The sequence below is a fragment of the Panthera onca genome, chromosome E3 (assembly GCF_046562875.1).
Source record: "Panthera onca isolate mPanOnc1 chromosome E3, mPanOnc1 haplotype 2, whole genome shotgun sequence".
NCBI classification, from domain to species: Eukaryota; Metazoa; Chordata; class Mammalia; order Carnivora; family Felidae; genus Panthera; species Panthera onca.
The window spans coordinates 7,852,986-7,875,367 of NC_138354.1; the positions used below are offsets into that span (position 1 = coordinate 7,852,986).

The following is a 22,382-nucleotide window of genomic DNA, read 5'->3' on the forward strand; positions in this document are numbered from 1 at the left end:
CGGGTGGTGATGCATTTAATCTGGGGCAAGCCAGACTCCCCCTGTTGATCAAGACTTCAACCTATAGCCTATCCCAACCAAGCATTGGTTGGGGATAAGACAGATTTGCCGGTTTTGCTTACAAGACGGGGCGCCTCTGTTGAGATACAGCAGTCACAGGGCTTTGCATATGGTGCATACTGAGGCAGCAAAAAGCCTGGTTCTCTGCTGCACCACAAAATGGTGGGAGATGCTTTAAAATGGTTGCTCCACCCCGCTAAACGCCTGCATTCCCCAACTCCCTGCCCTGCGCCAGGAGGAGAAAACCGCCCCGATGAGGTCAGGAGGCGGCCAAGCAGGCTGGCTGGGGGGACAACTGGACACGAGCTGGTTCAGACCCCGGACACATCCGAGTGACAACGACCTTCGACCTCAACGGGAGGACGCGCTCCTTCACGCCCATAAGACTCCACAACCCGGCCGAGGTTTCGCTTGGTCCACCTCGGCTCCCGTAATTTCTCTCGTCCGCGCGCAGTTCTCGTTCCAGAGAGCACGCGAGACTTCCGGTCCCCGCCCCTTCCCATCATCCCGCGGTGCTCCCAGCCTCTCGCTGTGTGCTTTAAGTTCCAGTTCAGGCCGCAGGGGACTACTTTGTGGTTGGGGCCCCGTCCCGACGGTGACGCAGGCGCAGCGCGAGCGGCGCGCGCCGACCGCCCATCCCCGGCTGTCTCACTTTTCTTCTCGTCTCCTCGGCCTCCTCGCTGAGAGCCTCGCGTCTCCCTCTCACCGTCCGCGCCGCCCTCGTCGCGCGCCCGAGGCGAGAGGCGGGCCCAGGTCTCCCGGAAAACTAGCCCGCGGGAGCGCGAGACTAACGGCCGCGAAGCTCCCAGGTGGGGGAGGGGCGGGGCCTGGAGAGTCGGGGCTGCGGCGGGCAGGAGGGAGGGGGTTCGGGCGGGCGTGGGCAGGGAGTCCCTGGGGGCGAGTGTCGGAGCCGTCCACCTGCGCGGGAAGAGGGCTTGGGATGGCGGGGACAGTGGAAGGCTGGCCTTTGCGGAGGGAGGCGGGCGTGCTGCCCCGGAGCAGCTCTGGATCCTTTCCTGCCCTGGTCATTGTTCCGCACCCTGACCACCCCTGTCCGGGCTCCAGGCCCCCTCACACCGCACCATGGGGGACAGTGACGACGAGTACGACCGAAGGCGCAGGGACAAGTTTAGAAGAGAGCGCAGCGACTATGACCGTTCTCGAGAAAGAGATGAAAGACGTCGAGGAGACGATTGGAATGACCGGTAAGACTTCCTTTTCTTAGTTTTCTCTCCCTATCTCATTCTTTTGCACTCCTCCCTCGTTGCATTGCCTTTATTCGTTATATAGGGCGAATCACATGCAGTCGCTTATGCTTGACCGTTTCCGGTCGGTCAACCTATTCGCTGTTTGCCAAAGAGCTAGCTAGCTATGGCTTGATTTTGAAACGTATATGAGGTCAAAGCAGTAGACCTAAGAGTTGGAGTATGAAGAAGTAATGTTTTTAAAATGCATGCATTTTCTTGTTTGTAAATTACTCCTCAAAGGTGTGGATTCATAGGAAGTAACGCTTTCGAATTGACTTAACTTGGAGAGGTTGTCAGATCAGACCGGTTCCCTGGCAAAATATGGTTAAATATCTTGTAGTTGTCTTCCCTAAAATCGAAAGAGTTCTTTGGACAGTGATGGTTAGGTTAGTTGGTTAGGTTTGACTTAGCTAGTCATTAGTTTTCTGGGATGTTCTGGAGTTAATTATCATTAAGGTGTTTCCACAGAGAGAGGTGATTTCAAACAAACTAATGAAGTTAAGGGCAACCGCGCAAAATTTTGTAAATATAAAGGACACCACGAAGCTAATCAGCAATATCAGTGCTGATGACGCTTGATTTGGAAACATTACCAGAAAAAAAAAAAAAAAGCTTGAGGTGACTTAGTGTAATAGTATTTAGTCATTCAGTGTCATTTTGAAAAAACAGTTCGGGAAATCATTCAATTTGTATCTCTTCACTGGGGGGACTGTGGCTCTTTGTTTTCCCTGGTTTCTCTAAGAAAGAAGAAAATTAAAATTGTTCTGAATTCTGAAGATAGGTAGGGAGTGTTTGTTGTAATTAAAGAGTTTATCTCTGGAGCTTGGAGTGGGGGGCAAAATGGCCTTGGGTGTGCCCTGCAGTCGAGTGTATGTAAGAGATCATCCTAAAGATGGTTAAGTGTTGAAGGAACAGATCTTAGAACGGAGGGGAGAGTAGAGGTGGAGGTTATATGTCAGAGAGAGCTGCAGGAAAGTAGCCCTTAGCAAGACTTGGAAAGATGATTGAGAATTCCCCAGACACAGATTGAGTGAATAGTTTGGAGTTGGGGACATAACATTGTGTGCAGAAAAGAACCCATAGTCTAGTTTTTTTAGGGTAGTACTTCTCAAAATGTGGTCCACAGACCCTCGGGATCTGTGGTGTTATAACTATATTTTTCATAGTAACTTGAAGGAGTATGGTCATTTTCTCTGTTGGTTCATAGTATTGGGGGGAAAACCATTTGGTGTTTTAGTGCAAATAAAGGCAGTGGCACCAAACAGTTAAAAAAAAAAAAAAACAGACAAAACGGGTTCACTTAACGTCCTTGATGAAGCAGTAAAAATTTTAAATTCTGTTAAGTTGAATTCTTGTCTATGTGTCTCCGTAACACACGCGATGAATGAGAAATCTGCATGAAGCATTTATGCAGCGTATAGGAGTACAGTGGTTATCTCAAAGAAGAGCTGAGTTTGGAGTTGAACTAACAGGTGTGTGGTTGTTTTGGTGAGATGTCATTTTTACCTGAACGAAAGATTATTGGACAGTGGTTATTCCTGTTTGGGTATTTGAGAGACATTTTTTTGAAAAAAGACTAAGGATCTATGTTATTTCAAGGAAAATTGTTAGCTTTGTTGCCAGTGAGGAAGTGGAACTTGGCAGTGAAAATTGAAATTTTAGAAAACTTTTATCTACCAGTGTGAGTTTGACAGCCTCCCATTACTTTAAGACTTTTCTGATGAGCTAGGTGGTAATACTAATAAATATAATGTTTTGATATTGTATAATGAAATGTGCCAAGATCCATTCACAGAGCAAGATAGAACAATGGATTTAAATGTAGCAGAGTAGAAAATGTTCCTTGTGGGACACCTGGGTGGCTCAGTAGTTAAATGTCCAAGTCTTTTTTTTTTTTTTTTATTTTAACGTTTGTTTTTGAGAGGGGGCGGGGGTAGAGAGTGTGTGAGTGGGAGAGGGGCAGAGAGGGGGACAGAAGATCCAAAGTGGGCTCTGTGCCGACAGCAGAGAGCCTGATGTGGGGCTCGAGCTCACAAACCACTCAAGAGAGATCATGACGTTGAGCCTAAGTGGGCTGCTTAACCGACTGGCTGTCCAGGTGCCTTAAACGTCCAACTCTTGTTTTCGGCTCAGGTCATGATCTCACAGTTTGTGATATTGAGCCCCTCCTCTGCCTCTGTGCTGACAGCATGGAGCCTGCTTGGGATTCTGTTTCTCCCTTTCTCCCCCTCCCTTGCTCTTGCATGCACCTGCTCTCTTTCTCTCTCAAAATAAGTAAATATTTAAAAAAAAAGGTGAGGGGGGGGCTGCCTAGGTGGCTCATTCAGTTGAGCGTCCAACTTTGGCTCAGGTCATGATCTCATGGTTTGTGAGTTTGAGTCTTGCGTCGGGCTCTGTGGTGACAGCTCAGAGGCTGGAGCCTGCTTTGGATTCTGTGCCTCCCTCTTTCTCTGCTTCTCCCCTGCTCATGCTCTGTTTCTCTTTGTGTCAAAAATAAATATAACCATTAAAAATAATAATAAATAAATAAAAGAAACTATCTCTTGTCAAGTTTTGGGTAGTATCAAAGAATATCCCTAGTTTCTTGAGAAGACTATTAAAAGGATTCCCTTTTCCATCTGCCTATCTGTGAGGCTAGATTTTCTTCATATTTTCAACCAAACAATGCATTACAGTAGATTGAATGTAGAAGCAAATGTGAGAATCCAGCTGTCTGTATTAAGCCAGGCCTTGAAAAGATTTGTTAAATGTAAAAACAATGTCACGTTTCTCATTAAATGTTGTTTTGGAAAATAGCTGTATTTTCATAAAAGGATGTAATTTATGTTGATATGTAACTTCACAATTAATAGGTGTTAATTTTTTGTTTTAGTTTCTTTATTAATGTTTTTGGTTTTTTTGAGAGAGAGCGAGTGCGAGCGAGCAGAGGAGGGGCAGAGGGAGAGGGAGGCACAGAACCCGAAGCAGGCTCCAGGCTCTGAGCTGTCAGCATAGAGCCCGAAGTGGGGCTCTAACCCACGAACCGTGAGATCGTGACCTGAGCCAAAGTCGGACGCTCAACTGACTGAGCCACCCAGGTGTCCCTTTGTTTTAATTTTGAGTATAGTATTGATGCCATCCACATAAGCAGAAACTCTTCGATGTGCGCAGTAACGTTATTTATTTTTTAAATGTTTGTTTACTTTTGAGGGAGAGAGTGTGTGAGCGGGGAAGGGGCAAAGAGAGGGAGATAGAGAATTCTAGTGAGGCTGTGCTGTCAGCGCAGAGCCTGATGCAGGGCTCAGACTCAGGAACCGTGAGATCATGACCTGAGCTGAAACCAAGAGTTGGATGCTTAACTGACTGAGCCACCCAGGTGCCCCTGCACAGTAATTTTAAAGAGTGTAAGGTGGGGATGGGGGACCCAAGACCAAAAGTTGGAAAACTGCTGGGTTAGAACAAAGGATTTTCTTTTTAAGGTTGGGATGGAGGTGGTGGGTGACTAGTGGAAAGGCTGGAATGACAGACACCAGGAGCCGAGGTTATGAAGAGTGTTGTACACTGGCATTTAGCAAGGAAGGGCATGGCTTGATCACCTCTGCGTTTGAGACAGATCGCTTTGACAGTAGAGGAGTGGGAGGGACCAGAGGTGGATACACTGATGTTGTGGTTACAGGAGAGAGGACCAGGGTCAGGGCACAGGGACTAGGGAAGTTGGCGGGCAGGGCAAGGAAGAGGAAAGCCTTGATAGGCACTGAGGCAGAGGATTAAGAAACCAGTAACAAACGAGGGGTGAGGGTGACACTTGAGAAGTCAGATACCTGGTGATGTGCTGATACACCCGAGAGTGGGAAACGGGACGAGGAAGGCAAGCTTGGGCTCGAAGTGGTAGAAATGACAGGCTCAGTTCTGACCTGAATTTGAGGTGGCAGTGGCCATCCTAGTGGTGGGTGTTTGGTGCTAGTCTGGAGGAACAGGTGGACAGCCATCAGTGTGCGGGTGACGGCTGAAGCGATGGCGGTAGGCAAGTTTTTTTCTGTTTAGAGAATGGTTTTGTAATCGTAGGCTTTTAGTCTGGTGTCTCAGGATAGGAAGGGCACGTCTAGGAGTGTAAGCCGGCTGTGTCCTCTGACCGTTACTTGTTCTTAATCGCCAGAGAGTGGGACCGTGGCCGGGAGCGCCGCAGTCGGGGTGAATATCGGGACTATGACCGGAATCGGCGAGAGCGCTTCTCTCCTCCCCGCCATGAACTCAGCCCCCCACAAAAGCGCATGAGGCGAGACTGGTGAGGTGGCAACGGTTTCTCTGCCTTCTCTCCTTAGCCTCAGTTCCACCGGGCCTTGGCTGTCTGTTGGCACTTTGGCTGAGGACTGTGTCATTTCCTTTCCTATAGGAAGTTGGAGGACTTCCTATAAACCCCCCTTTTTTTGTCCCTTTAAACCCTTGGGTGAGAGCCCACATTCCGTATGCCCCTTCCTCTGTCCCGTCTTCCTTCGTGCTCTGGAGACATGATGCCCTTCTCTGTCTGACTTTTGTGTCCCCTACCCTCAGGGATGAGCACAGTTCTGACCCATACCACAGTGGCTATGAGATGCCCTATGCTGGGGGGGGTGGGGGCCCAACTTATGGCCCCCCTCAGCCCTGGGGCCACCCAGACGTCCACATCATGCAGCACCATGTTCTGCCTATCCAGGCCAGGTAAAGACCTGGGGTTCTGGGGTTCCTGGGAAAAGGGAGCTGTTAGGTTCGGGGGGTGGATTGGGGTTGCCAGAGACCGCAGCCAGAGCCAGGAAGTGGGTTAGGTACAGAGGGGTGCCTGTGGGGGCGGGAAGCAGTTGGTGCCTATGGTGTGTGTCCGTCGTGGGCAAAGGAAGGGGGCAGCTGGCTACCTCGGCCCCCCCATCCCCCCACCCTCTTCCCCCACAACCAAGACTTCCTGACCGGGCCCCCCCCAGGCTGGGCAGCATCGCAGAGATTGACTTGGGTGTGCCACCACCGGTGATGAAGACTTTCAAGGAGTTTCTCCTGTCGTTGGATGACTCTGTGGACGAGACCGAGGCCGTAAAGCGTTACAATGACTATAAGCTGGATTTTCGAAGGCAGCAGATGCAAGATTTCTTTTTGGCTCATAAAGATGAGGAGTGGTGAGTGCCCCCGTTTTCCTCCTGTCTGTTCCCTAGCATGTGTCCCCTGGCCCCGCCAGTGGAGCCTGCAGCCCTGTCCTCTCCCATTTTCCCCGATCCAGAACTTCCTGGGGGCGGGGGATGGGAAGGACAACAGCATTGGCTGATGGGTTCTCCTCCTCACTTCACCGTCTGCCACGGCCTCCCGCCCCACCTCGCTTCCCCTCTGTCCTCAGTGAGTGGGACACCTCCAGGCAGCTGGCCAGAGCCACCTGTTCCCTTGGGGCAGCAGACAGACTGCTTCCCACTTGCTGGTATTGGGTCATTGTCATCCCTGATCGCCGGGACCCTGTGTGGCTGTGGTTCTCCCAAAAGCAACGAGTGAATCCAGACAAGAAAAAGCAAAGATCTCAGGGTCGTTTGACAGAAAAGAATTTTGAATTTTTTTTCCTTTTGTGGATGTTTTGATTTTAATCAACCATCTTTTCCCCCCTTCCTGCTCCTCCTCCTCCTCATCCTCTTTCTGCTCCTCCTCCTTGAAAAGAGCCAGAACTGGGAACTACACCCGCTCATCGACGGAGCTCGGAGCAAACCCACCTCCACCCCCACCATACCCAGCCCATACATGAGCCCCCTGGGCTGAGCCGCGCTGCCCCGGCCAGGCAGACAGGCAGGGCACCGCTGTGCACAATGCAGCGGTTTAGCTGAATGTGATTGCTCAGGCAGCTAGTCAGTCAGGGCCCCCACCGCGGAGCCCCGCGGGGGTGGGGCATCTGGGCCGGGACGCCCCAGCCAGGAGCCAGCCGGTGGCCCACCTGCCAGCATGGGCCCTGGGCGCGGCTAGTTAAATCTTGAGCTCTGTTTGACCAAGCGGCCAAGGTAAAGATCCTGGAGGTGACGCCTGCGGCTTTCCTTTCCTCTCACGCTCAACTTGTGGTTCTGTTTTGTCTGTCACTGTTCCCTCTTTCTTCTTTCTCTGTGTCCTGGTCTCATTCTCTCATGTACCTTTTGTTCTTTCTTTGTCCCTGTCCTTGCACCTCACTTAACATTTCTTTCCTCTGGTTTTTTCAGTTTCTCTGACCTTTAGTTGTTTTTCCCTTTGTTTTCGATTCCTGGGACTTTCTCACACTTTCCTTTTCTGTTTTTTCTCATACTCCTTTCTTCTGCGCCCCCCCCCCCCCCCCCTATTATAAATGTTTCCTTTTCATGCTCCATCCTGATCCTCCTCCCGCCTCTCTCTCCCCCTGTGGGCAGTACCTGAGGTTACAAGGGCACTTCAGTTTCTCCCTTTGGTCTTTTCCTGTCCCTCCACCATCTCCTTTTCTTCCCGAGGGGGGAGAAAGCTTTTCTGCCTTTTTTGGCTTTTCCTGTCTGGTGCATTTCAGGTTTCCCTCTGTCTTCCACCTAGGGATGGAGGGAGTTGGTGGGAGCAGTCCTTTTAATTACTCAAGTTTGGGTTTTACAAGGAGAGGGAGGTTCTTTGGGGCCTACTATTTCCTTAGCCTTCCTCTTGGAAGCTTTGGGAAACTACACTTTTTCAAGTTAGTGTTTCCCAGAGACTCAGGGCGATCATTCTGCCTCTCTAACCCTGGCCTCTCCCTGTAGTAGTTGCTCTTCCCAAATCCAGAGCTCTTAGTTCCTGGCTCTCCCCCAAATCTTCTCCGAGCAGAACTTCTGGTTCCTTTTGGGGGTATTGGGTGGTTCTAGTGCACCCCTCTCCCCAGTCTTTCTGCTTTCATGGTTTTATGTGGGTGTGAGAGGATGGGGGCTAAGCCCTGACTTTCCTGGGCCCCTCCCCATGTCCTGGCCCTGGCATCCAGTGACTATTTTGTCTCTTCCCCTCCCCACTTCCTTTCCCAGGTTTCGGTCTAAGTACCACCCAGATGAGGTGGGGAAGCGTCGGCAGGAGGCCCGGGGGGCCCTGCAAAACAGACTGAGGGTATTCCTGTCCCTCATGGAGAGTGGCTGGTTTGATAATCTTCTCCTGGACATAGACAAAGCTGATGCCATTGTCAAGATGCTGGATGCAGGTGTGTAGATTGGGAGGGGAAGAGGGTGTCTGGTAACCAAGATCTTGGTTGGGAAATAGAAGTCCATTGACAAACCAGAGGCAGAAGGTCACAGCCCTGGGATTGTGACCTCTGCTCCCTTTGTTGGCAGCTGTGATTAAGATGGAAGGAGGGACGGAGAACGATCTGCGCATCCTGGAGCAGGAGGAGGAGGAGGAGCAGGCGGGAAAGCCTGGGGAGCCCAGCAAGAAAGAGGAAGGCCGGGCTGGACCAGGCCTGGGGGACGGAGAGCGCAAGGCCAATGATAAGGACGACAAGAAAGAAGACGGCAAACAGGTCTGCGGGCTGGGCTTGCTGGGTGCTGCCTGTGAGCACCTGGGGAGGAGAATAGAGCAGCTTCCGTGGTGGAGGTGGGGGGACCGGAAGGTTGTATCCTGGGTCCAGGGAGAGGTGGAGGCAGACTTCTGGGCTCAGCTGTAGGGGAGGGGCGGGGCTCTGATACAGATTGAAGGGAAGATTGACATGCCGGTGATTGTCTTTACCTGCAGGCTGAAAATGACATTTCTAATGATGACAAAACTAAGAAATCTGAGGGTGATGGGGACAAGGAAGAGAAGAAAGACGACTCTGAGAAAGATGCCAAAAAGGTAGGGTAGGGGCACCTGGTGACTCAGTCTGTTGAATGTCCAGTTTTGGCTCAGGCCATGATCCTGTGGTTTGTGGGTTCAAGCTCGCATCAGGCTCGCTGGTGTCAGCACAGCCTGCTTTGGATCCTCTGTTCCCCTCTCTCTGCCCCTCCCCGCTTGCACTTTCTCTCTCTCTCAAAAATAAATCTTAAGGGCGCCTTGGTGACTCAGTTAAGCGTCCAACTTCGGTTCAGGTCATGATCTCACAGTTCACGAGTTCAAGCTCCACGTTGGGCTGTGTGCTGACAGCTGAGTCTGGAACCTGCTTCAGATCCTGTGTCTGTCTCTCGCTGCCCCTCCCCTGCTCGTGCTCCATTTGTAAAAAAATAAAACATTAAAAAAAATAAATTTAAAAAAGTCTTAAAAACAAAAGTAGGGTGTTTCTTGCTCGGGGGTCAGTGTCAGGACTGGGGTCCTGGCTATCTGACTCCCCTTGTCTTGCTGTGCCTCTCACAGAGTAGCAAGAAGCGGAATAGGAAGCACAGCGGTGACGACAGCTTTGATGAAGGCAGTGTGTCTGAGTCGGAGTCCGAGTCCGAGAGTGGCCAAGCTGAGGAAGAGAAGGAAGAGGCTGGTAGGTTTTATTTTGTTTCTGTTCCATTCTCTTCCTACTGAATAGGGGTAGGGGAGGTGACGGTGGGTGAAATTGATAAAGGAGGGGGGGCCTTTGGGGAGATGACGTAGCAGGAGTTTGACAGCTTCTCTATCTTCCCTTTCAACATTGACAATAAAAATTCACCAACTCCCACCGCTTCCTGCATAGAAGAAGCACTCAAGGAAAAGGAGAAGCCCAAAGAAGAAGAAAGGGAGAAGCCTAAGGACACTCCGGGGCTGGAATGTAAACCCCGTCCCCTCCATAAGACTTGCTCCCTGTTCATGCGCAACATCGCACCCAACATCTCGAGGGCAGAGATCATTTCTGTGAGTGGGGAGAGCGCTACTGGGGGCAGGAATGGCATCCGGGCTCCATCTTTGGTGGTGGGAAGAAGATAATCTGGCTCTGCTTCTAACATATCCCTATTTCTCTAATAGGGAAGCCCCCTTCTCGCGGGCCTGTGTCTTTTGTGGGCAGGCCCTGGTTGCATCATTGCTCTTAACGTCCTTTGTTGGTTTTTCCTTGCTTGAGTAAAGATTCAAAGACAATTTTAGGGTTCTGAGGACATGGGGATTAGAGGAAGAAGTGTAACGTTGACTCGCTCAGTGGGGTTTCTGTTCCTCTGCTTTTCCAGCTTTGTAAAAGATACCCCGGCTTCATGCGTGTGGCACTGTCAGAACCCCAGCCTGAGAGGAGGTGAGGAATGGAGAGAAGAGTGACCCTGGATACCCTGGAGATAAGGTGCAGGGGAGCGCTAATGGCCAGCATCTCCTCCACCAGCCAGGATTATGCTGACCCTTTCTTTTGTAGGTTTTTCCGCCGCGGCTGGGTGACCTTTGACCGCAGTGTTAACATCAAAGAGATCTGTTGGAACCTGCAGAATATCCGAGTAAGTGCGGAATGGGCTCTCAGTTGCACACAACCTCGGATTCCTTTGTTCTTTGATTCACCCGTCGAGCCCCCTATTTCATCCACTCAGTCTGCTCACATTAAGAATATGCTGTTGTCTCTGGGCTGGGCTCTGGGGCTGTTACTGCGAGTAAGACCTCTCTGGTCCCTTTTCTCCGTGAGCTCAGTCTAATCACTGATCTAATTAGTAGGCCAGTCTTTGAGTTGCTGCTTTTTGGGGCAAGTGTGTTGGTAAGCTTTTTGTTCCCTCCAGCTCCGAGAGTGTGAGCTGAGCCCTGGTGTGAACAGAGACCTGACCCGTCGAGTCCGCAACATCAATGGCATTACCCAGCACAAGCAGATCGTGCGCAATGACATCAAGTTGGCAGCCAAACTGATCCATACGCTGGATGACAGGACCCAGCTCTGGGCCTCTGAGCCTGGGACACCTCCTCTGCCAACAGTCAGTGACTCCCCGTGGAACTCTTTCAAAAGCAGTCATGTCGTCTGCTTGGGCACCTCTGGTCTTGTCTCACTTGATCTGTAGTGTTGACCCCTTGTACTTGGGCTATCTGGGCAGCACCTCCAGCTTCCAGCAGGACAGGTTGGCATTAGTGATGATTTGCTAGGGATAGAATGAATAAAAAAAGACAATGAAACAGTGGTAATAGGCCCAGCGAACCCTGGATTCCTTTCTGCTTCACGTGAAGAGGTTCCTGGGCTTCTCTGCCTCACCTGTTCTTTTTCCTCCCCACCAGAGTCTGCCCTCCCAGAACCCAATCTTGAAGAATATCACGGACTATCTGATTGAGGAAGTGAGCGCGGAGGAGGAGGAGCTGCTCGGGAGCAGTGGGGGGGCCCCCCCTGAGGAGCCCCCTAAGGAGGGGAACCCGGCAGAGATCAACGTGGAGCGGGATGAGAAACTGATCAAGGTGCCCGCAAGAGCAGAGTGTGGCAAGAGCAGGCGGGCAGGATCCTCCTGGTTTAGAGCATCGGAGGGGCAAGAGTGTGGTGAACTCACAGCTCCTCATTTCTCTTAGGTTTTGGACAAACTCCTCCTCTATTTGCGCATTGTGCATTCCCTGGATTATTATAACACGTGCGAGTACCCCAATGAGGATGAAATGCCCAACCGCTGTGGCATCATCCACGTTCGTGGGCCCATGCCACCCAACCGCATTAGTCATGGAGAAGGTGGGCTCCCAGCTTCCCCAGTCCTGATTCCCCTTTGGTTTCCCTTTCTCTTCAGCTGCCTCTGGCCTTAGATGTGTTTGGATAGCAGTGCCCTACCACCCTCTCCTTTTATCCCCTCCTTTGTGATTGTTGATGCCCAGCGTGGGGCTTAAACTCACAACCCTGAGATCAGCAGTCACGTGCTGTAGTGACTGAGCCAGCCAGGTGCCCCTTATCTCTCATTCCTTGCTTCTGGCTCCCCTTTCCAACCTGTCGTCTGTTCTAAACCGCAGTGCTAGAGTGGCAGAAGACATTCGAGGAGAAGCTGGCTCCACTGCTGAGTGTACGGGAATCTCTTTCAGAGGAAGAGGCTCAGAAGATGGGTCGCAAAGACCCTGAGCAGGAAGTGGAAAAGTTTGTCACCTCTAACACTCAGGAACTGGGCAAGGATAAGTGGCTATGCCCTCTCAGTGGCAAGAAATTCAAGGTCTGGGATGTTAGGGAGTTGTGCGCTAGACCTGTGGGAGGAGGGGGTGGAGCCAGAAGCCTCCTCAGGCCTGGGGAGGAATGGGCTCCGTGGAATAGGTGGGGGGGGGGGGGGGGGTGTGTGTGTGATCATCCTTCCACGTTGCTTGCCGTGTTCTGACTGACCCTTTTCCTCTTTACTCAGGGCCCTGAGTTTGTACGCAAACATATCTTCAACAAGCATGCAGAGAAAATTGAGGAAGTGAAGAAGGAGGTGGCGTTTTTTAACAACTTTCTCACTGATGCCAAGCGCCCAGCTCTGCCCGAGATCAAGCCAGCCCAGCCACCTGGCCCTGCCCAGAGTAAGATACGATCCATGAGGGTCTGCCACATTCCCTCTACCTTGACTACTCAAGGACTCTGGTTCTCATACCTTGTGGTCCTCTGAAAAACTTGTATCCCACTCTCAGGCCATATTCCTAAAAGCCAGTTGTCATTCCCCATTGCCTCCCCCCCCCCCCCCCCGCAGTAATTCATGTTCCTGTCCATGTTGTACTCCCCCCAGGCCTGACCCCGGGACTCCCCTACCCACACCAGACTCCACAGGGCCTGATGCCCTATGGTCAGCCCCGGCCCCCCATCTTGGGCTATGGAGGTAAGTATAGGAGGGACATGAAAAGGCTTGGTGGATTATGAGGGGCTGGGAGGAAGGGAACTTAACCAAGGTGTAGTTGAGGTCACAGGTTTTTGACTCAACACTGATCTTGCTCATAGCTGGTGCCGTCCGCCCTGCAGTCCCCACGGGAGGGCCTCCATACCCTCATGCCCCCTATGGTGCTGGTCGAGGGAACTATGATGCCTTTCGAGGCCAAGGAGGTTATCCTGGGAAGCCTCGAAACAGGTGAGAATGAGCTAAGATGTGATGTGCAAGCTTTCTTGCCCTCTTTAAGCTCTTTTAGGGACCTTCAACTCTCCTTCCATCTTACCTCTTTTTTTATTTCCCAGGATGGTCCGAGGAGACCCACGGGCTATTGTGGAGTACCGTGACCTGGATGCTCCAGATGATGTGGATTTCTTTTGAGCTTTTCCTCATTCCTCGTATCGTCTATACTTGTGACTGCCTCCTCCCATCCAGTTGAGAATTTTTTGTACGTTCAACCCTACTGCCAATAAAAGCACTTCCATAGTGGCTGACTGTTTATTACATACCACCCCAAATTCTACCCCCCCCCCCCCCCCAAGATGGGCTCGGGCCATCCATTTTATGGACTTCAAAGGCCCAGAGTAGCTTTTACGTTTCACAAAGGGGGTAGGTGACTGTGTTTGGGGCCAGAGACCTCTCAGTTCTGGGACCTTAGCCTCAGTCCAGTGCGTGCTGCTGCTTTTGGGAGTTGCGGCTGGTCAAACACAGGTTGTAGAAGGAGTTGTGGTCAAAGGCTGTGCCCACCTCTCTCCATCCCACCCACCCAGCAGCCTGTAGTTCACTAGGGTTTTTCGCGGCACCCCAGAAGTGAGGGTCCAATATCAGAACATAGGCTTCCGTGCCTGATCCCAGGCAAACCCCCAGCAAGGCCTTGGACTGGGCGTCCGCATCCCCCCCAACCATTACAGGCCCCCCGCCCCCTGCGAAGTGGGAGTAAAGCCTCTCCAGTTCCCCCTGAAGCCCTGCTCCACGGGGTATGTGACATAGGCGCCCCTGGGGCCCTCCGAAGTGGTCGAGACAGAGACTGGCTTCTACACAACCGATCCAGCTCTGGGAGCCCCGGAACCCGGGGGGCTTGTCGCCCATGTCCTCCAGGGCCGCCTGCACTTCGGCCAGCCCGGGCACGCCCGCGGGCCGACCCTCTGGCCATGAGCACAGCGTCTGCAGGGTGCGGTAGCCGCAGCCCCAGCCCCGGTCGTCCAAGCCGTCGCAGCCGTAGTGATAGTAAAGGTAGTGGCCCGAGAGGAGGGCCAGGCGAGCGGGACCGCGGGCGGGCGGGGCCAGGCCCAGGTGGACGTCCTTCAGCGGCTCCAGGGCGGTCGGCGGGCGCGGCGGTGGCCGAGACCAGGCTGATGTGTCCTGGCGGCGCGGAGGGAACTCCGGCTCCAACTCTCCCTCTCCACCCTGGGTGTTGGGCTAGTCGCAGGCAGGACCGGCGCGCGGGCTCTGCGGACGCTCTCGCCCGGTCTCCGGTGGCGGCAGCAGAGGCGCGGCCCGCGTGGGCTGAGAAGACAGCGATCCCCGAGGCTCCCACAATGCACCGCCGCACGGCCGTCGTGGTCACTGCGCGGGCGCGAGCCCCGCCTCCTGGGGCGGGGCGGGGCGGTGGGAGCGGGCGCGCTCCGCCCCACTACAGAGATCCGCAAGTTCACCTGGTTCTGCACCCGCCCCTCCGTCTACTCAGTCCTGGTGTTTGAGGCCCTCTCCCCGCTCCCTAGTCGTGCACACTCCTGTGGCTGTAACAGTTTATTGGCAGCCCAGAGGGGCCAAGGCACCGCGGGGGGTTGGGGGGGTGGGTGGAGGGGGGCTCGGCCCGAAACATGCAGAGGACGGGGAGCCTCCGGGGAAAGTCGGGGAGGAGGGCTTCTCTGTGTTATATCCCAGCCCTTAAATAAATAGTATATACAGCTAGGGGGCCGGGCGGGGCGGGCAGGGCGGGGAGACGTGGGGGTCCAGTCTGGGTCACAGGTCTGAGCAGCGATCCTGCTTGCTGTAATGGTCAAACTGGTTCTTCCAGTGCACCATGTAGGAGCTCCAGCGGTGGAACTCTGCCTTCCACTGGCGCTCCGCCTCGTCCAGCGTGTCTGCGGCCAGGGCGCCCGGCAAATGGGTTGGAGGAGGACAAGGGGAAGGTCGGGGAACGTACAAGGTGGGGGGCGTGAGTTCAGGAGGATACAAGGAGAACGCAGGATGGCACGTAGGACGGTGGAAAGAGGACCAGAAGAATACGCGAAAGACGAAGACCAGAGGAAGGATGAGGGTGGAGGCGGAGCCAGAGAAGGATGGCGGGAAGGAAGGCGGAGGGAGGAGAAAATGACCGTAAGATAGGGGGGCAGCAAGGATCAGAAGAGGGAGGATCCGTGGGTTGGTGGGGAAAAGAGAAGAGACAGAAATGGTTGACGGTTATAGCCCCTCAAGGGGGTGCTATCTAGCTCCTGGCCCTCCCTCTCCGCCCCCCCCCCCCCCCCCCCGGCTCAGGCTCCAAATAATTCCATTTAAACAACAGAGTCGTGTGGGTCCCTGAGACGGGTCATAAGTCACCACCCACCACCCCCTCGCAGCACTGGCCAGTTTGAGTCTCTCTGTTTGAGGAAGGAGGGTGCGCTGGGTCGGAGATCCCTGAGTGGGGCCCTTCCCCACTGTCCGACCACTCATTAGAGGAGGGGCCCCCTGAGGCCGGAGGGGTAAGTGGCCTCGGTCACAGCCGCAGGAGTCGGGAGAGGAGGAGGAAGAGGAGGAGAAGGAGGGGCAGGGAAAGGCCGGGCCTGGGCCTCGGGGCAGCCTCCCCGTGGGCGGGGCCTGAGCAGGTGCTGGGAGCCTTCGAGGCTGGGGGGGGGGAGAAGAGAGGGGTTACACCCGGCCCGCTCCCACTCCCCTCTCTCTCTTCACTCCCCCTTTCTGCCCTCTCCCGCCAGCCCCTGCCCGCTGGCCCCTGCCTACCGGTTGCGCTGAGCAATTTGGGTAGGAAGCGGTTCCAGAAAGCGCAGGCCTGGGCGCGCAGCCCTCGCCGAACCTCCAGCGGCCGCAGGTCCAGGCTCACATACTGCTGCGCGCCCGCCGTGTATGGTGGCCACTGCGGGACTTTGGGGTCTCGGGGGTCATTGGGGTCCCTTCGGAAGGAAAGGGCAGGCTCAGCCTGGGGCAAGCCTGCCTCCCCCTCCCCTGCCCTTGGGGCTGTGGCCTGGAGACCCAGAGCAGGAGGAGGCGGGCTGCTTCCTGACCTCCCCCCACCCCCCGCCGTGCCCTTTTTTGCTCCGTGGAGAGCCCATCCCCTCCTTCCCACCACCGCCTTAGGCCCTCCTTCTGGTCTCCCGAATCCCCCATCATCCGGAGCCATCCCTTTCCTCTGCCCTCCCTCTTTCTGCCTTTCCTTGTTTTACCGCTCCATCTTTGTCTTTGTTTCTCCGCTTAAAAAACTGAGCCCTTACTATGTAACCAGGCCCAGTCCTCTTTCTTACAAACATCTTGTTTGCTTTTGCCAACACCCTTGTGCTGTCCGATTTCCGGTCCCCTTTTTGGGACAGGTAAACTGGTGTGTGAGTATCCATGCATATGTGCATGCCACACAGCTGCCACAATCACCACTGGGCCGATTGAATCCAGTTCTGTACAGCTCAAGCTCCTCAGTACTATGGTAACTCCTTTGTCTCCTTGTCTCTCTTTTCTTTGCTTCCCTCCCCCTCTGTCCTGGTCTCTTCAGGAGCTGCCTCCCTGCTGTCCTCTCCAGTCTCCTCTCTTTTGTGAACTTTCCCCCCCTCTCTGGCCCTGTCTCTGCTTGTCTGCCTCTCCCTGTGTCCCCTGCTCTTGCTTCCCTGGCTCCCGGAGGCCCTCCTCCCCTCAGTACTACTGACCCTGTGCGGGCGAAGTTGGCCCAGTATCTCATCAGTCGCTGAGCAAAGGTTCTCTCCTCGGCGGTATAGTTTAGCGAGGGTTCCAGAGGGAGCCCAAAGATGAACTCGATCTCGTAGCCATGGGGCACCCCCATCCAGAGGGGCCAGGAGAGCGTAGACGCACGGTGTTCAAAGATGTAGGCATAGACCCGAGCACCTTGGGCAGCCAGTCGCCCAGCCAGCTGGGCCACGGGGCACACGACATTGTGATCGCCCACCACATCACTCATGGCCTCTCTCAGGCGTGCGGGGTCCTCAGGGTTCAGCCAGTCTGTGTAATGCAGGACCACAGCCTCGGCAGCTAGGTCACTCGCCTGGGGAACCCCGACCCTCACCCCGGCCAGGAACTGGGCCCGGCTGATGAGAGATTCGTTGTCTTTGCTGAAGCCTGGGGCCCCGTAAACCAGAAAATAGGAGCCCTCATCCTTCACCACACCCACCAGCACCTGGGGGGACAGGATGGAGGAAGGGGGCGGGGTGGGGGTGGGGGGCACAGACAGACAGGCAGACAGAAACAGATGGACAAAGAGCCAAAGAGAGCAATAGTTATAGACCCAGAACCACGGAGGAAGAGACTATAAGGTTGGGGAAGGGACAGAGAGAAAGAGAAAATGTACCCACGTTTCCTTTTCTCTCCGTCCCACTGACCACCCTGGGATCTGAGGTCTCAGGGAGGAGGGTTTGGCCAGGGGCCAGAAGCCCAGGCCTTTGGGAGTTGGGTCTTGAGGTGCCTTCATGCCTGGGTCCCTGGGGGTGTGGGGTATGGGAGAACAGGCCTAGAGGAGTCAGCTCCACCCCGTCCAGCCACTAGTCACCTGCAGGCCGTGGAAGTCTCCAGCATTGATGAGGGCCTCGGGTGTGTCACTGAGGAAGTCTCCATCCACCACGGGCACGAAGGAGAAGCGGAAGACACTTTCCTGAGGCAGCACGTGCCACTCGTGGTCCACCAGATCCTGAGCTGGCCGTGTCCTCAAGCAGGCGACCAGCTCTGTGTCATTGCCACCGGCACCGCCGGGGGGACAGCCTACGAGGCGTGCCAGCAGTGTGGCCCTGCGGCGGGCCTCTCCCACACCCACTGTGGCCCAGGGGCCATTGGGTGCACCACTCTGCAGCACAGCCCTGTGGAACAGGCCCCGGCTGGGAGGCGACAGCAGGTGCATGCCCACTGAGGCGGCACCGGCGCTTTCCCCAAACAGAGTCACTGACATTGGGTCTCCTCCGAAGGTTGCCACGTTGTCCTGTACCCACTGCAGTGCCAGCCTCTGGTCCAGTAGACCCACGTTGCCTGGGGCCTCCCGGCTCCCTGGTAGGGCCAAGAAGCCAAAGGCTCCTACCCGGTAGTTCATGGACACCAGCACGGTCCCCTCAGCCTGGGCCAGGAAGCGGCCATCATACACGTCCAGGGAGGAGGCCCCACTGTAGAAGCCACCCCCGTAGATCCAGACGAGGACAGGGGTGGGGGACGCAGGCCGGGGGTATGGTGTCCATACGTTGAGGTAGAGACAGTCCTCACTCAGCTCGCGGTTGGGGTTCCACATCTCGGTGCCCTCGAAGCCAGGGTACAAGGTGTCCACATATTGGTAGCAGACACTTTGGAAGGCTGTGGCGTCCAGCACCCCTGGCCAGGGCCGCTTGGGCTCCGGTGGCAGAAAGCGACGGGGGCCCACAGGTGGCTCTGCGAAGGGGATGCCCAGAAAAGCAGAGACAGGGCCTCCAGGGGCCATTAGGCGGACACCCCGCAGCTGGCCCCCACGGACCGTCACCAGCAGCTCTGGGTCCTCAGCCTCTGCCCCTCCTCCCAGGAGGAAGAGGAGGAGGAGAAGGATTGGGGCAGCCAGGGAGGGCATGTACAGGGGACACCAGGGGGGCCTCATGGCTGCCAGGGCAGGCAGGCTCTGCTGGGAGAAAGAAAGGCAGAGGGTGAAGGCCGGAGGCTGCCAGGAGCAAGGAGATTGATTAGGTAACACTCTTACCCAGGGGTTATCACTGAGCTGCAGAGGAGGTGGGGCAGGTTGGGAGAGAAATGGAGAGAGACAGGCAGAGACAAGGACACAGGCAGACAGGGAGAAGCAAGAGGGGACAGAGACAGGCACACAGACACAACACCCAGACAGATGAACGCAGGGAACCCAGATGAGGCCAGAGATGGGGGCAATACCTTCCCGAAGCTGCCCCACAGAGGGCCCACCACCCTCACCTCCTTCCCCCAACGGGGTGGACTGCGTTGGGCCCCCGTGAGCAGTGTGGGCACCCACACCAGAGACCGCAGTCCACACACAGGCCACCCGACAGGGGCGGGGCCCTCACTGACGGCAGGCGCTGATGGGGAAGCTTGCGGTGGCGTGAAGGCGCAGGCTCTCTGGCGTTGGCCAGGGTCGGGGACCCTGGGGGGTGGGTTGGGCATTCAAGGGTGTGGGAGCTGCAGGTCCCGGGGCACCCCAAATCCCGCTTACTCCACACCCTGCCCCACCCTGCCCTTCCTCATCCGCTGTCCGGCACGGGGTACCCGTGGGTGCCGGTCAGCTGCGCACTCGCCTCGCCCAGCATCAGGGAACAGGCTCGTCAGCCCCGTCCCCCCCAGGACTCGAGTCCCCCATCCATCCGATGCTGAGGGGCACGCTGCCGCCAGTGGGGGGCAGTAGAGACCGAGAAAAGGACGGCGCTCCCCGCCCCGAGTCCCGGAGCCGGGAACTTGGGGCGGGGGTCTGGAGGCTCGCGGGCCTTGCGGAGGGGTCTGAAGGGCGAACCCGGACGCCTGTCTTCTCGGAGCTCCGGAGATCCCCGGCTGCAGGGGCGAGGGGGCTATTTTGGGGCAGCAGCTGCTGCGGTTCCGGCATCTCCAGCCAAGGGATCAAAATTCCCCGGGTCGGAACTCCCCCCCTCTCCCGGCGGTCACCTCTCACCCAGCCAACACCCGCCGCCCTGCGGTTGGGGGGTGGTGGTGGTGGTGCTGGAGATTAACTAGGAAACCCGAGTGAGGCTAATTATAACTCGGGGCTTCCGCTGAGCCTCCCCTTTCCCCAAAATAGAGACGGAGTCCCCGTGGGAGGGGGACGCCTGGGCCTGGAAGGGGGCTTCGGCTGGGCGCTGCGCAGGGGCGCTGCGGTTGCGGGATCTGGAGGGGGGGCAGCCAGCCCGGCGCCAGGAACCTGCGCAGCTCGGGTTCCGCCCCAAGCAGGGGGCGTCGGCCAGTGGTCTCAGACTTGGGCGGGCGGGGGAAGGGACGCTCGGGGGTCCCCACAGGAATTCCAGAGCAGAGGCGGCGGCCGGCCCCGCGGGGTGCAGGCTCCCGCGCGGGCGACCGTAAGTATTCGGCGGAGAGGCAAGAGTTAAGGATGAGTGTGGGGCGGCGGGGGGCGTCGCTGGGCAGGGCCCGGGGGCGCGGGGGGCGTCCCGTTTGGGGGCCTGGATCCCTCCGAGAGCGCACATTTTCCCCCGACGCGGAATGGGCCGCGGGCCGGGGGAGGGTCCCGGCCGAGGCGGGAGACTCACCTGAGGCGGCCGAGCCGGGCCGGGCCGGGCCGCGCCGGGAGCTGGAGGCGGCCGATGTTCCCCGGCGCAGGCTGAGCCGACTCTGACAGCCGCCGCCTCCGGCCCCCCGCACACACCCCCTCCGGGCCGCACGGCGCCCCCGCCCGCCCCCGCCCCCGCCCACTGTCTCCGCCCCCGCCCCTCCCCGCCTCCGCGGGCTGCCACCTGCCCTCCCTCTCCCTCCCTCGGAGCCGAGACCCGGAGACCCCGGGGCCCAGACGGGTTCCAGTGACAGACGCCGACAGACGGACAGACACACGGTGACACGGCCGAAAGACCCGCCGCGGCGGAGCAGACACGCACAGTGTCAGACGGACAGAAGCTGCGGAGACACACGCAGACGGACACTCGCATGCAGTGACAGCTCCAGACAGTGACCGACATTCACAGACGGACGGACACACACTCGGACACACTGACAACCTCAGTCAGGGCTGGGGCTGAATAAGTGAACATCCTTGGCCACGACACGGGAGGTGGGGGTGGCATGGGAGGACTGGCACGTTGCAAGTGTGGCTGAGGACCCCCTTAGGGGAGAAGAGGTGACGTGCAACACTCCTGGGGGATGAGGGCACACCTGTGGGAATGAAGATGAGACCATGAGATCACGAGTGGAAATGAAGGGGGGGCCCACGGAAGAAGACCCTCGGGGGGGGGGGAGGGAGGGGTGACTCGGGGACACCCCAGAAGGCCAAACGTGGTGGCACGCGCAAGGCTGCGGGGCGAGGCCGCACTCCGCTGCCGCAGTGGAAACTTCCGGAACCCCCGCGGGTGGGTTTGCACTGGTTCCCTGACGGGTGACCTGGGACTTTCGTCACCAGGGTCCGGTTGGGGCATGACATCACCAGACCAGGCTCTCATTGGCCGCCGCGGCCAGCAGGTGGGAGCGGCCTGGACCCGGAGCCCCCAGCCTGATCGGTAGGGCCTGAGCCGCCAGGACCCCCACGACCCACCCTCCAGAGGGTCACCCATGGGAACAGTGCGGCCGCGGCGGCGTCCCCACGCCCGAGGTGAGGGTGGCAAAGGCGCGCCGCGGTGTGCCCGCAGGAGAGCGCCGCGCGGAGAGGCCTTCCACTCCCGGAGCGTTGGGCTCAGACGCCCACGGCCCACGGCGTGGGAGATCGGCCGGCGCGGGCGAGCGTCGGGGCGTGCGTGCGCGCGGCGGTGCGGGGTGCTGCGCGGGGCGTGCGGGCGCGCGCACGTTGACTCGGGCGCCCAGCGCCCCGCAGCGTCCCGGCCCGCGGCCGCCGGTCCGCTGCAGCTGGGGGTCCGCGTCCCCGGGTCTCCGGGGTGGGGGGGGGGGTGGGGGGGGGGGGTCCCCCGAGAGACGTTCCCTGCCCCGGGCCGCGCAGTCCTGGCTCTCCAAGCTGGATGCCCCCTCCTGCCTCCCTCCCCCGGCGCCTGCCAGTCCCGCGGGAAGCGACCGCCCCAGGCCCGGCGACCCGCGCTGGGTCCCCTCTCCGCTCTCGCACGACGGCCGCCAGGTGGCGCCAAAAGGAGCCTCTTCGGGCCTCGGAGACCGGGATGGGGCGCGGGGTGCGGCGATTAACCTCACCACGGTCTGTTCCCACCGTTTTCACTTTCCGCCCTTCGCTCTTTACGCACCCCGAATACCCCGCGTGGACACCGAGGTTCCCTACATCCGGCTTTCAACGTCCTGACGGCCCCACTGGTGGAGAGCTCCCCATGGTTCCAAACCACGTCCCCAGTTCCACTGCCTAAAGAGCAGGCATAGGGCTGCGGGTTTGGGTAAGGGGCAGAAAAATGGACAGTCGGTGTTGCTGAGGGAGAAAAGACTCCGAGGCAGGTTTCTGAGCGTAGGCGTCTCACCTGACTTTTCAAATCATGAGGCCCTAAGGAGGTCAGGGACCACGTTAGTTACGAGCTAGTGATACCTTACGTGACTCGGAAGGTGAAAGGACAAGGCACGGTTCGTGGGGTCGAGCCTCGCGATGGGCTCTGAGCTGACAGCGTGGAGCCTGCTTGGGAGTCTCTCTCCCCCTCTCTCCCTGCTCCTCCCCTGCTCGTGCTCG

The 22,382-nt window shown here is 57.0% G+C and overlaps 3 protein-coding genes across 14 annotated transcripts; 1 reads left to right on the top strand and 2 right to left on the bottom strand.

The window, feature by feature from the left end:
- Positions 1 to 379: 379 nt before the first annotated feature.
- Positions 380 to 13,414, top strand: SRRT (serrate, RNA effector molecule). Of its 7 annotated transcripts, none has more exons than XM_078439999.2 (20): positions 380 to 869; positions 1,126 to 1,265; positions 5,443 to 5,571; positions 5,838 to 5,984; positions 6,218 to 6,430; positions 8,270 to 8,439; positions 8,570 to 8,754; positions 8,967 to 9,065; positions 9,561 to 9,678; positions 9,871 to 10,025; positions 10,334 to 10,395; positions 10,510 to 10,588; positions 10,862 to 11,050; positions 11,346 to 11,519; positions 11,628 to 11,781; positions 12,054 to 12,247; positions 12,431 to 12,587; positions 12,779 to 12,880; positions 13,000 to 13,126; positions 13,231 to 13,414. In XM_078439999.2, exons 2-20 carry the CDS (start codon positions 1,144 to 1,146, stop codon positions 13,304 to 13,306), a joined length of 2,652 nt encoding a protein of 883 aa, XP_078296125.1. In that variant the 5' UTR covers positions 380 to 869; positions 1,126 to 1,143; the 3' UTR covers positions 13,307 to 13,414. The 7 variants fall into 7 exon arrangements, with proteins under 7 accessions (XP_078296125.1, XP_078296124.1, XP_078296126.1 ...); XM_078439998.2 differs by having other exon boundaries at positions 381 to 869; positions 9,868 to 10,025; XM_078440000.2 differs by having other exon boundaries at positions 381 to 869; positions 9,868 to 10,025; positions 12,791 to 12,880.
- UFSP1 (UFM1 specific peptidase 1) lies at positions 13,290 to 14,131 on the bottom strand. Its single transcript, XM_060627464.3, has one exon. The coding sequence runs from the start codon at positions 14,012 to 14,014 to the stop codon at positions 13,586 to 13,588; it is 429 nt and encodes a 142-aa protein (XP_060483447.1). The 5' UTR covers positions 14,015 to 14,131; the 3' UTR covers positions 13,290 to 13,585.
- Positions 14,132 to 14,698: 567 nt separating this feature from the next.
- ACHE (acetylcholinesterase (Yt blood group)) lies at positions 14,699 to 21,491 on the bottom strand. Of its 6 annotated transcripts, XM_060649295.3 has the most exons (6): positions 21,303 to 21,491; positions 20,773 to 20,926; positions 17,634 to 18,713; positions 16,780 to 17,264; positions 15,869 to 16,038; positions 15,019 to 15,754 (listed from the first exon to the last, which is right to left on the bottom strand). In XM_060649295.3, the coding sequence occupies exons 2-6, from the start codon at positions 20,836 to 20,838 to the stop codon at positions 15,627 to 15,629; spliced, it is 1,929 nt and encodes a 642-aa protein (XP_060505278.1). In that variant the 5' UTR covers positions 20,839 to 20,926; positions 21,303 to 21,491; the 3' UTR covers positions 15,019 to 15,626. The 6 variants fall into 6 exon arrangements, with proteins under 6 accessions (XP_078296131.1, XP_060505278.1, XP_060505273.1 ...); XM_078440005.2 differs by lacking the exons at positions 15,019 to 15,754; positions 20,773 to 20,926; positions 21,303 to 21,491 and adding exons at positions 14,699 to 15,012; positions 20,311 to 20,449 and having other exon boundaries at positions 17,634 to 18,716; XM_060649290.3 differs by lacking the exons at positions 20,773 to 20,926; positions 21,303 to 21,491 and adding an exon at positions 20,311 to 20,452 and having other exon boundaries at positions 17,634 to 18,716.
- Between the last annotated feature and the right edge of the window lie 891 nt (positions 21,492 to 22,382).

Coding starts and splice junctions, on each gene's coding strand:
- SRRT (XM_078439998.2), top strand. CDS start 1,144: ATGGGGGACAGTGACGACGAGTACGACCGAAGGCGCAGGGACAAGTTT. Junction 1,266..5,442: donor GGAGACGATTGGAATGACCG/GTAAGACTTCCT, acceptor CTTAATCGCCAG/AGAGTGGGACCGTGGCCGGG. Junction 10,026..10,333: donor CGAGGGCAGAGATCATTTCT/GTGAGTGGGGAG, acceptor CTGCTTTTCCAG/CTTTGTAAAAGATACCCCGG.
- ACHE (XM_060649294.3), bottom strand. CDS start 19,222: ATGCCCAACCCACCCCCCAGGGTCCCCGACCCTGGCCAACGCCAGAGA. Junction 17,265..17,633: donor GAGACTTCCACGGCCTGCAG/GTGACTAGTGGC, acceptor CTGTCCCCCCAG/GTGCTGGTGGGTGTGGTGAA. Junction 16,039..16,779: donor GCCAACTTCGCCCGCACAGG/GTCAGTAGTACT, acceptor TTCCTTCCGAAG/GGACCCCAATGACCCCCGAG.
- UFSP1 (XM_060627464.3), bottom strand. CDS start 14,014: ATGGGCGACAAGCCCCCCGGGTTCCGGGGCTCCCAGAGCTGGATCGGT.